General features: G+C 44.0%; 1 protein-coding gene across 2 annotated transcripts in view; it reads left to right on the forward strand.

Moving 5' to 3' along the window:
- The window catches only part of RCL1 (RNA terminal phosphate cyclase like 1), a 64,122-nt gene extending 57,810 nt beyond the window's left edge, over window positions 1-6,312 (forward strand). For both annotated transcript variants that reach the window (XM_073634990.1, XM_073634995.1), the window contains 2 exons: window positions 2,209-2,312; window positions 2,846-6,312. In XM_073634990.1, coding sequence (XP_073491091.1) covers window positions 2,209-2,312; window positions 2,846-2,993 — 252 coding nt within the window. In that variant the 3' untranslated portion in view covers window positions 2,994-6,312. The remainder of the gene's footprint in view (window positions 1-2,208; window positions 2,313-2,845) is intronic.
- Window positions 6,313-12,368: the final 6,056 nt, after the last annotated feature.

Consider the following 12,368-nt stretch of genomic DNA (forward strand, 5'->3'; position numbering starts at 1 on the left):
TTTCCTCAGTTTAGGCCGATATGTATTCTAAATATTTTTGCAATAAGCTTATATTGATTGGTTTGCGCAAGTTATGGTGTCTACAAAATAGGGGATAGTTTTATGGCATTTTATTAATTTTTTTTTATTAGTAATGTCGGCGATTTGCGATTTTTATCGGGACTGCGACATTATGGCGGACACATTGGACGTTTTTGACACTATTTTGGGACCATTGTCATTTATACAGCGATCAGTGCTATAAAAATGCATTGATTACTGTGTAAATGACATTGGCAGTGAAGGGGTTAACCACTAGGGGGCGATGAAGGGGTTAAGTGTCCTAGGGGGTGATTCTGTGGGGGGGGGCAGTGATCTCTGTCCTGTCACTAGGCAGAACAGGGAAATGCTTTGTTTACAAAAGCATCTCCCCGTTCTACCTCTCCGTGACACGATCAGACCCGGACTCGATGTCACGGAGAACGCGGTGGGCACATGGTTACGGAGCCGATTCTTAAAGGGGACGTACCTGTACGCCCTTTTGCCCACCAGTGCCATTCTGCCGACTTATATCGGCGTGCGCTGGTCGGGAAGCAGTTAAACACACGCGATCATTCACTACAATTAGAAGAGAAGCTGTTAAACTTTAAACTACGTAGAGGGTTCTTTACTGTAAGAGTGGTAAGAATTTGGAATTCTCTTCCACAAGCAGTGGTTTCAGCAGGGTGTATAGATGATTTCAAAAACTATTAGATAAGCACCTAAAAGACCTTAACAAACAGGGATATACAATGTAATACTGACATAAAAGCGCGCACACACACAGGTTGGATTTGTGTCCTTTTTTTTTTTTCAACCTCGCCAACTATGTTACTCATTCTGAGCTAAAACTTTTTATTTTTTTTCTGAAATAATTCTTATTTTTTTATTTTATTTTTTTTTAGGATTTGCAGACATTTAAAGTGTTACTAAACCCACAACAATAAAATCAGTCTGTAGATGCAGTAAAGCATGCTCGTTATACTCACTGTGGAACCTAATCCTCTGCATTGTCTAAAAAGGCTGCTTGATCCTGTATGCACATATTCTCCCCCTCCTGCACCGGCCCCCTGGAAAAGTATGGATAAGACTGAACCTTTGAAGTCAGGCTGCACACGCTCAGTTTGGTGTGTATTGCCAATTAGCACTGTCCAGCCAGGTGGTCAGGAGCCCTGCAGCCTCATAGGACAGCTCAGTGCAATTTGAAAACTCCTCCTACAAGCTTCATAAGTAACTGATGGAAATCACAAGACTGCTATATACTGCTGATGAGAAAAGTATTTAGCAGTTTATATCTACTAAAATAATTGCATATCCATGTTGTGTGTTTACTGTGGAAGACCAGATATAGTGAATGCAGTGGCCTGGGTTTAGTAACTTTAAGTCGGTTTTCAGCAGTGGCTAGCATATTGTAGCAATAAAATGAAAGTATGTTTTGTCTTTTTTCCTTTTTAATTAGGCTTGCCTATAACCTGCTTGGTTTTTGGCTGCTGCACATATTCTTCAGTCAACATTTAACTGCATGCTGTACCTATATGTCATCAGTATTATGGTCTCTGCTTATAAATTCTAATAAACTGCCTTCACCTGTTTTTTGCAAAGATGCTCGTTCAAGTTCTGTCAGCGTGAAGAGCCATTTGTTCACTTTTTTTTTTTTTATTAACAATGAGCTGTGTGCAGACAGCCTATATAAAAGTGAATGGATGCCCATTAGCTGTACAGACTCACCCGCACAGCTGAATACGCAGAGTCTGTGTGCCTAGAACCATGCATCAGTCCATGCAGCCTGTCAAACTCGGCTATGTGCCTGTGTGAACGAGCTCTGAGGATTACACAGAGACTGTGTAGTGTAAAACTTCTGTTCTTTCAAAAGAATGCAGTTCTCAGTTTTGACCACTAAGGGGCAGTGAAGCTACAACACACCATAATCACTGAGCCAGAATATCTAAAATAAATATTGCTGCTAGTTTTATTGATTTGATTTTCCTTAACGTTTTTTTTGGTTAACAACCAAATGCCCTTAGATACTAGTCTTTGCCACAAGATGTTTGTGCGCTGATTGTTGAAGCTTAAAGATTTGTGTAAGAAATCCCTGTGTTTACAATTCATTGTCTGCTGTTCTTGTACCCAGCCCTGGGGCCTGCTCTCCCTTGACCACAATCTAAAGACTCACGTGTTTGTGTTTTTCAGGGAGGATGTGTGGATTCAGTGAATCAGAGCTTGGTGACGCTGCTTATGACCCTGGGGCAGCAAGATGTTTCCAAAGTCTTGCTTGGACCTTTGTCTCCTTATACGTAAGTTTGCTTTTTTGATGTATTGACTGCTGATCTAGCTAATTCCTTTATAGCCCTAGATTTTATGTTTAGCTGGGGGCAGTGGGAATTTCTAGTGATCACTTGTGTTTTTTTTTATACTGTAGAACAGCATTTCCCTGGCGGAGTCTGAGAATGTGAACTGTCCTTTTTCGGTTATCATGGTACCGGTACTGTATATGTAATTGGTACAGTACTGTGATAACTGAAGAATGGTGGTGCCATCGAAAGACTGACTGTGCACTTTGTCTCACTGGACAGAATACAAACCTCATAGGAAGCATAATGTTGCCGCATACTTATCGCTTTATCTTTCCTGTTAACAAATGCTAGTTTGTATTCCATTCCATGGTGTTTCCTAAAATTCTAAAATGTAGCTTTTGATAAGTGACTAAATCCATAAAGCTGTCTGAAAGCTGCATAGTGTTGCCAAGTAACTGAAGGAGGGAGTGTTCCTAATTTGCTGAAATGGGGAATTCATTTTTTTTCACTCTGTTTTCCTGTGTGTTTGGCAGGATTGAGTTTCTGCGGCATTTGAGGAGCTTTTTCCAGATCATGTTTAAAATTGAGAGCAAGACCTATGAAGAGCGTAAAGGAGCAGAGAAAGTGCTGTTGACCTGTGTCGGCGTTGGATTTTCCAATCTTAGCAAGACTATAAAATAACATGGAACTTGGGCTTTGTGAGTGCCTGAAATGTCACATTGGCTGTGCTCTCAAACTGCTTACTGGTCCAGTACTGAGATGTTAGGAAACAGGTCTTCGTTGTTTATTACGTAGGAATCATCCTGCAACTCCTCCCTCAAAGGGCTGGTTAATTTAAATCATGCATTGCCATATATGTACAAAAAAACTTTTCACATAACACACAAAAGAATTCTGGTGATAGGAAGTATTTCAATATTAATATGTAATTGAAATTTTCATATTGTTTACAATGCAATGCAAGTGCAAGCTTTTTTTTTTTTTTTTTTTTTTTTTTTTTTTTGAATTTTTTTTCTTAGATGTAATAATCGGATTTAAATATAAAGCCTAAGTTTGGTCAAAAATGTTTTAAAAAAAATAGACATGAGGCACTATATTTACAATTGAAGAGAAGTATCCCTTGTACTGCAGACAGCAGTTCACTGGTCCCCCCCACCCCCGCAACCATAATCTTCCGGTACCGCAGGTTAATACAAGCCAAGGGAACCTGTCCTGCTCTCATCAAGAGTATCGGATTGTGCCTCCATTCATAGAGCATATCTCATTGCTGGAAACTATAGTATGGCTTCCGTGAATGGAGGAAGGGGGGTGGGAAGGGCAGGCATAATTGGCACTCTTGACAAGTGCGCATGTAACAGGTCCATTGGTTCCTATTAACCCATACAACAATGGAAGATTACCACTGCGAGGAGATGAGGGCAGAGGATTTCAACTAAAACCGCAGCCTGCAGAACATGGGACGCTTTGCATTAATTGTAAGTACAGCCCCCCCGTGCTGATGTTCTGTCTTTAATTGACCAAACATAGCCTTTAACTGCAGAATGGAAAAATCTTGTAGTATCTCAATAAATTCCTTTTTATGTTTGCCATTTTTTTCCCCAGAAAATTGTTCAGTTAGTGCCACTTGTGAAGATTTGGCAAATGAATACACATATTGGGTGGAAAAAAAAATCTGATCTTTCCTGGACAGGAAGTACCAGAATAGAATAGTCTAGTGTTGTACCTTATATTATATTTTAAAGTCCAAATATGCTGCTGGCAGCTTCTTTGAAAGGGAAACAGACTTGCACAATAACTATTTTTCAGTGTGTTCAAGTAGGAATGTGGTTTTATGTGTTATTCACTTACCTCCCTCCCCCATTGACTGCCTTATAGTGCTGTAGATGAGCACTGCTATTAGTCTTGAACCAGCCCACTCAGATTTTATAGTTGAAAGAATTCTCCATCATATTAAATGCATGCGTGCATGCACAGTGGAAACTAAAACATATCTGATTTAAAGTGGAACTAACAATAGAAGTTGGGAACCTGGTCCCAAACCAGGGTTCACAAGGGGCTAGAGCAGGGGGACTTTCTCAGTACAATGTGAGAACATACAGAATAAACTATAAAGACAAACGTAAAAAATTACGAAAAATGTATTTGTACAAAATGCATAACAATAGATTAAAATACAGGTGACTTGGTCAGCAATGTTGCTTTATAAATGTTACTTCAACTAGTTTCGCGGGAGGACCCGCTTCATCAGGAAGTACATCTGAAAATAGACATGTGGTCAGTGGCGATAACATCAAAAATATAAACAACATTAGTTGAAAATATGCAATTAAATAAAGGCGGAGAAGGAAAGGTAATGTAGATATATGGCTGCTTGCTTACCAAAGTCACGTTGCTACTGGGGCATAAGGCGTGCCCGGTGAAGCCTCCCACGGCGGCGACTGGGGGAGACCTGTCAAATCAATCGGCTGGAGTGTGGGTGGGGTGAAGTACAGAAAAAATGGGAACAATCAGGACTAAATTGTATCAAAAAGGGGGAGTGTCCTTATCAAGTAGTGGAGCGATAAGGAAAAGGTAAAATTGGTGAGGGATAAGGGATGGTGCAACCCGTGAGCAGTGAGTGTGACGGTTGGACAGGTAAGTATTTAACCTTTTAGTTTTGCTTTAAGCTTATTGGCACCACAATTTTTATTTTGTTTTACTAAGCTTATTCTACAGTGTAGATGTACCAATTTACTTATAATTTTAAAGATAAATTTAAAGTAGAGTTAAAACTGCCATGTAATGCAGCTGTACTCGTTTTTTTAAACTGAAAGCCAGTGCACCACCCACAAAGTGATTAGGAACTGCACTTTTCTTAGTCAGGTGGTTCAAGACAAAACAGCTGGAGAATATTCACCAGCTGCCCAAACACATATCATATACTTAGGCATTGCTATAAGTTAGTTTTAAAGGAAAAGTACAGCCAAAGCTTGTTTAGCTGTACTTCTCCTGTGGATCACAAGAGTGCAGTTTGCCCTGCACTCCTGTGACCCATTTTCAGCAGACAGCAGGCTGAAGCCTGTTGACATCAGAGCAGGTCCAGGCTCGGGCAAGATCAGTGAAGTCGATTTGCCCACATGCCTAGACCTGCACCTGGCTCAGCCTCTTAGCGAGCCGCTTCTGCACCCTCCACAGCCCAGTTCTCCAATGAGCACAGGGGTGCAGAGCAGAGAGCTGTGATAACCGAGTGATAGGCAGTGTTAGAGCCGGCGGGGGACAGATGCAGCATCGGACCAATGCTGCATTCACCTAAGCAAGTATGATTAAAAAATATATATATTCCCATACTTCTTTTACTGCCTAGTGACCACCTCTGCATGTCTGTATTCACCAACAAGCACACCAAAGGTATGCTGACTGCAGTCAAGTTTTTTTTTTTTTTTTTTTTTTTTTTTTTTTTTTTTTTCCTTTTTGTGCGACCGGAGTTTAAAAAAAAAAAAAAAAAAAAAGCAATTTACACAGGTGCTTAAACCTGTACCTCCATTCAGAGGGTTGTTTGTGCTCTCGGTGAATGACCGTACTCGCTGCAGCCTGCCTGTGAAAATCTATGGCATGCTGAGAAACGCAACGTCTGTGCAGATCCTCACACATGCCAGTGTTTCCATCCATCCAGAAATGGAAGCACAGCTCTGGACACAGATTATCTACATGCAGAAAGTAACTGGTGTACAGCTCTGGATTCAAACATGAATGTATGAAGATTGACTGTGACATGCTCAGAAATGCAGTGACTGTATAGACAGGCTGCATGGAACATTGTCATTTCCTGAGTGCAAAAGCCACAGGTCTCTACGCCTGTGTGAATGAGGCCTTATGTACAAAGTCATTGAGACATTTCTTGACAGAAACATTATTTATACAACCCTTTTTTCTGGACAATACTTAAGCATGAAAAGTACATTTTTATTTTTTTTTTTTATGAGCTGTTTGTTTACTGCTAATAAAAATATTTTGTACAGACTTTGTGCTGATCTTCAAGCATGTGTTAATGTATACTATACCCTCTTATATTTGGGACTGCACAAATAAGATGTAGTTTTATGTAAGATTTCCCCAAACAGGTCCCAGGCTCAGTTACTTTGCACCTACAGAACAGTCTGCTTAGATGCTGGTCACAGGTCTCAGTGGTTACAGAGCAGAAGTAGCCTCCTGTTATAGGTATAGTTTGAGCCATCGTACTGGCCATATGCTTGTGGTAACAACAATAAATGCAGGTGCAGTCTGTTTTAAAGTTGTCACTAAATTATATCCTTATACTCCAAAAATAATCCACATCCACTATTAATGGCTGGCCTGTAACCAATTTTTTCATTAACTTGCTTCCTACTATGGGTTTCTGTCTCATTGTAACAACTTCCTTGCAGAACGCATGCAGAAGAACAGATGTATGCACATGGTGTGAACAAGGCCTAAGTGTATATTCCCGATTGTGCCTGGTGCTAAAGTTGTTGAACTCAGTTTAGATGCTTGAAAAGGATATACACTATGGTAGGTTTTCCTTATTGAAACAATGAGCAATATACTACATGAGTGTATCCGATGCTGCTGCTAAGTGAACTACACAATCCTGTTTGAACTGGTGATTTTGCATGTTCCCCCTGTGGGGTGGTCTTTCAAAAATGGCACACAGGATATTGGGGCACCTGTCAAGAATGGAAACAGGGAAGCTGTTGTTGCAGATGCAAGCCCAATATGCGGATTCTTGTTTCACTACCTAGTGGGGCATGGAGTTGCCACAAGTGTGCGGTCAGTGAAGTTGGGAGCCAGCAACCTGCATACTTAGTCAGAAGTGGTTTCTAAATTTCTTTTGATCGGTTATTTTTACGTATTAAATCTAACTCGAGCTAACCTACTGTTTTACATATTAAAGGGTTTGTAGTACTGTTTGGACAGTCTTTCTGTGTGTTCACATCTACCAAATTGCATAGCCAAAAATTTGACATATTTATTTCCCATGTCACCTCTCCAGCTCTAGCTTGCTTAATGGACAGCGAATCAAAATGATCAACTTATGTCCAAATAGCTGAGAGGTGATCCAGGAAGCAATAGTGACCTCAATGGCTGTGCAGTATAACAAAGATATCTAACTCACAAGACTAACGCATTACAAATCCTTTGGCAGGTAAAACATGTTTTTTCAGCTATGTATTTTGAAAATACTGCTTTACACCTTCTAGTCTTTGATCTGTAACAGGCATGCAAGTAGATAGCTCCAGCTTGCATTGATACATACTTCCATGTCTGTGTATCTTTATATAGAAAAACCTGATGAAGATGATCATAATAAAGTGTGCACTTTTAACCGCTTGCCTACCGGGCACTTACACCCCTTCCTGCCCAAGCCAATTTTCCCTTTACGTCATTCAGGACAGCCACTATTGAGAGATAGTCTCCTCCTCTTCCTGTAGGAAACACTGCGCCAGCCCATAAAACTCTCACTTCCCCTGCCATACCTCAGTTAATAGTGTTTCCTCCGGAGGGGAGACACTGTGCAGGGAACCAGGCTGATACAATCAGGGAGATTGTGGCCTCTTTCAGAACATCCCCAGGGGAGCAGGGGCTTCCAAGCAGTGGATAGGCGGTACATACCCGCAAAACAGCAGCCACCCCTTCCTTGTCAAGCGTGGCATCAGGCTGTGGGGGCCCCCTATCGCGTTCACAGGGCCGCAGCAAGGAGGACACTCCGCTCTCCCTGCACACTGTGCAGGCCGCATTTTTTGTTAATGGAACGAACGGGCCGGACGACGGGCGACGTCATTTCCGGCGGAGGGCGGATGTCTACCTTTAACCCGCGACTTCCGGTTCCGGGTCGCGGTGCTGATAGGGGGCCGGGCTCAGGCTGGAGGAGTCGGTTTACACGTGCAGACAGTGTGAGACTCTACACAGGCAACCACCTGCAGTCATGTCTGAGGCAGATGCTGCAGCTCATACGGACACTAGCTCCAGCCTTCCGAAGGTAAGAGTTCCCTGGGGAGGGGTCCTCTCTACCTAGGATTGTCCCCCCCCATGTACGGTTCCTTACTTAGGGGGGGACAGACCCCCTGGGTGGTCAGGGGGTGGGGGTGACTCGGATCCCTACAGGTGGGTTGGGTACACCCCCAGGGTTGTTTCTGTTAAAAAATTGCTGAATGTAATGTGCTTTCTGTATGTAATTTCAGAAATCCACTGAAAAGACAAAGTCCACTCATGTCTCTAAAAAGAAATGTGCCTCTTGTAGGGACAGTTTAGGGGAAGCTTGGACCAAGGTTCTGTGTAAGGAATGCATAGATTCCTTGGTCAAGGAAAGGGACTCTGAACAGCAGTCTGGCTTGGCAGCCTCTGTAAAGGAGCTGTCATCCACTTTTTCATCCTTTAAAACGCTTTTTGAGAAGTTTCAGCTTCCCCTTAATCCCATTCAGCAGGATTCAACCCCGCCTCATGCTCAGGGCTCGGCTCCTGCCAGATCCACTAGTATGGCTACGGCAGAGGAGGCTGCAGGCCCTTCCGGGGTGGAGCTTAGGCAACCAGACAGTGGCACTTCTGACTCCCATGAGGAATCAGAGGGAGAGGACCAGGACGGGGAGTCCAGGAAAATCTCCAGGTATAAGTTGTCCCTAGAGGAGGTGGAAGATCTCCTAGGGGCAATATATACAACCCTCGGTATACACGAGGATAAAAAACCCCTCTCACTCCATGACCTTATGTACAAGGGCTTAGGAGATCAAAAGAGAAAAGTTTTTCCAGTACACGAGGTTCTGGTGGAGACGATTAAAAAAGAGTGGCAGGATCCGGAAAGAAAGCCCTTCTTCTCGAGTTCCCTTAAGAGAAGATTTCCGTTTTCAGAGGATCCAGCGTCCATTTGGAATAAAAATCCCAAACTGGATGCAGCTTTCTCTCAGGTCTCTAGGCACACAGACCTGGCCTTTGAGGACATGGGGGGCCTTATCAGACGTCATGGATAAGAGGATAGACTCATTACTGAAAAAGACCTGGGACTCAACAGTCGGTAACTTAAAACCAGAAATGGCTGTTACTGTGGTAGCCCGCAATTTAGAACATTGGCTTTTCCAGATTCAGGAGCATATTGAGGCTGGCACAGCTAAAGAGACTATCCTAGCATCTTTCCCCACGATTCTGCGAGGCATCGCATACATAGCAGATGCCTCGGCGGAGTCAGTCCGTATGTCAGCCAGATCAGCGGCCCTGGCTAACTCGGCCAGGAGGGCCCTCTGGCTGAAGACGTGGCCGGGTGACGCCGCCTCTAAGGTCAAGTTATGTGGGATACCCCTGACAGGTGACCTACTATTTGGTCCTGGGTTAGATACAGTCCTAGACCGGACAGCAGACAAAAAGAAGTCCTTCCCACTCAAACGAAAGACCCCTACACAGAGAAAGAGGGGGTTTCGTCCGCAAAAGTGCAGGGAAGCCCCTAAACAAGGGGGACAGAAGAAAACCTGGGGCCAAAGAGGTAAGGGCAGAGGAGGGGCGATTTTTCGCCCTCCTGAAAAAGCCCAGAAAGATCAATGACTCTCTAAAAACAGTGGGAGGAAGACTGGGGGCCTTCCTTCCACAGTGGGAGATCATTTCCCCCAATCGGTTCATTCTAGGGATCATAAGAAGGGGGCATCTCTTGGAATTTACAAGGCCCCCCTCACAAAGGTTCCTTGTCACGCAGCTTTCCAGCTGCACGACAAAAACCCAGGCCTTGTTAGACGCTCTAAAAGAGCTAGAACTACAAAATGTAGTTTGCAGAGTACCCAAGGGGGAGGAAGGAGAGGGGGTTTATTCCCATGTATTTATGGTAAAAAAACCCTCAGGAAAATTCAGATTGATTCTGAATTTAAAGCCCTTAAACAAATCAATTTGTTACAAAAGATTCCGTATGGAGTCAATTTTTACGGTCAGGGCTCTGTTACCGCAGAATTGTTTCATGGTGTCTCTGGACCTCAGAGACGCGTATTTGCACGTCCCTATTGCAGAAACCTCTCAGAGGTTTCTCCGTTTAGCAATAAACCTGGGCGACGCAATACTGCACCTACAATTCCAGGCTCTGCCCTTCGGGCTATCCTCCTCGCCCCGAATATTTACCAAAATCCTAGCAGAGGCCATGGCCTTCCTGCGACTGCAGGGTGTGTCAGTTATAGCCTATCTGGACGACCTGCTCCTTTTTGCAGTATCCCCAGAGAAATTGCTCAGGGACCTCGACCTGACAAAAAGGGTACTGACAGGATTGGGATGGCTCCTGAACTTAGACAAGTCCAGTCTCATTCCTTCACAACGCATTATGTACCTAGGATACCTGCTAGACTCAACACTCTTGAAGGTTTTTCTTCCAAGAGAAAAAATTCTAAAACTGGACAGAGCAGTTTTATCTCTCCAATGCAACCATCGGGTGTCCAAAAGGTCCTTAATGTCAACTCTAGGTCTGCTGACCTCTACTCTCCCAGCAGTGCAGTGGGCAGGATTACACTTTCGTCCCCTACAGTCATACGTACTAAGGGTATGGGACCACAGTCAGAAGGATCTAGACACCTTAGTACAAATTCCCCATCGATTAAAGAGATCTCTTTGGTGGTGGAGGAAGGAAGCGAACTTGTCGCAGGGACGTCTGTGGCTTATTCCAGTTTCACGGATAGTAACCACGGACGCAAGCGGCAAGGGCTGGGGGGCGCATCTGGGATCCCTTCTAGCGCAGGGCGTATGGAGGGGAGACGAACTAAAAAGATCGTCCAATTGGAAGGAGCTGAAGGCGGTTGGCCTGGCCCTCAGGTTTTTCAAAAAAGAGCTTCAGGGCCACCATATACAGGTACGGTCAGACAATTCTTCTACCGTAGCCTATATAAACAAACAGGGTGGCACCAGAAGCGGAAGTCTCCTGGCCTTAGCAACAGACATCCTAAATTGGGCCGAGACCAACACTCTCTCACTCTCAGCGGTGTTTCTGAGAGGAGAAAGGAACGTTATAGCGGACTTTCTCAGCCGGAGGAGGCTGAGAGAGGGAGATTGGGCCCTCAACCAGGAGGTTTTCAATCTCGTATCCGAGAAATGGGGACCCCCGGAAGTGGATCTTTTCGCTTCAAGAGACAATGCGAAAATCCCCTGTTTTTTCTCCCTAAACGCAGGAGAAGGATCATTGGGGGTGGACGCATTGACTCAGAATTGGCATTTCAGGACATGCTATGCCTTCCCCCCTCCGGTGTTATTACCGGCGGTTCTGCGGAAGTTCCAACTAGAGAACACCTCCCTCATTCTAGTAGCTCCACATTGGCCGAAATGGTTTTCAATTCTCAGTCAGTTAGCGGTGGAACCGCCCCTATTCCTTCCACCTCAGGAGGATCTTCTCTCACAGGGTCCAATCCTCTGTCCACAGGTACACCAGTGGAAATTAGCGGCCTGGCTACTGAAGAGAGTATATTAAAATCTAAGGGATTTTCTCAGAAATTAATATCCACCCGTCTCAACAGTAGAAAAAAGGAGACGCGTCATATTTATAAAAAGGTCTGGCTCCTTTTCAACAAGTGGTGCACTGAAAACTCCTCGGCGCAGAGCCCCATAGCTGTTTTGGAGTTCCTACAGTGTGGAGCAGACAAAGGGTTATCCGTAGGTACCCTTAAAAGCCAGGTGTCAGCACTTAGTGCTTATTTAGAGAAATCTTTGGCCACCAATCCATGGGTGGTCAGGTTCTTTAGGGCACTGTCTAGGCAGAGACCTGTCCGAGGTCCCCCCTTTCCCGGGTGGGATCTATCTTTAGTGTTGCAAAGCCTAACAGGAATTCCCTTTGAGCCCTTGGACAAATGTTTGTTAAAAGAGTTAACCTTAAAAACAGCATTTTTAGTGGCAGTGACAACTGCCAGGAGAGTCAGTGAAATTGAGGCGTTATCAATTAGACCTCCTTTTTGCGTTATTTTTCCAGATAGAATAGTCCTTAAGACTGATCCAGCATTTTTGCCTAAAGTGGCATCAGGCTTTCACAGAAGCCAGGAAATAGTCCTACCTTCATTTTGTCCCAATCCTGCTGGAGAAGGGGAACTGAAATTT

Source organism: Aquarana catesbeiana, linkage group LG01 (assembly GCF_042186555.1).
Source record: "Aquarana catesbeiana isolate 2022-GZ linkage group LG01, ASM4218655v1, whole genome shotgun sequence".
Classification (NCBI taxonomy): Eukaryota; Metazoa; Chordata; class Amphibia; order Anura; family Ranidae; genus Aquarana; species Aquarana catesbeiana.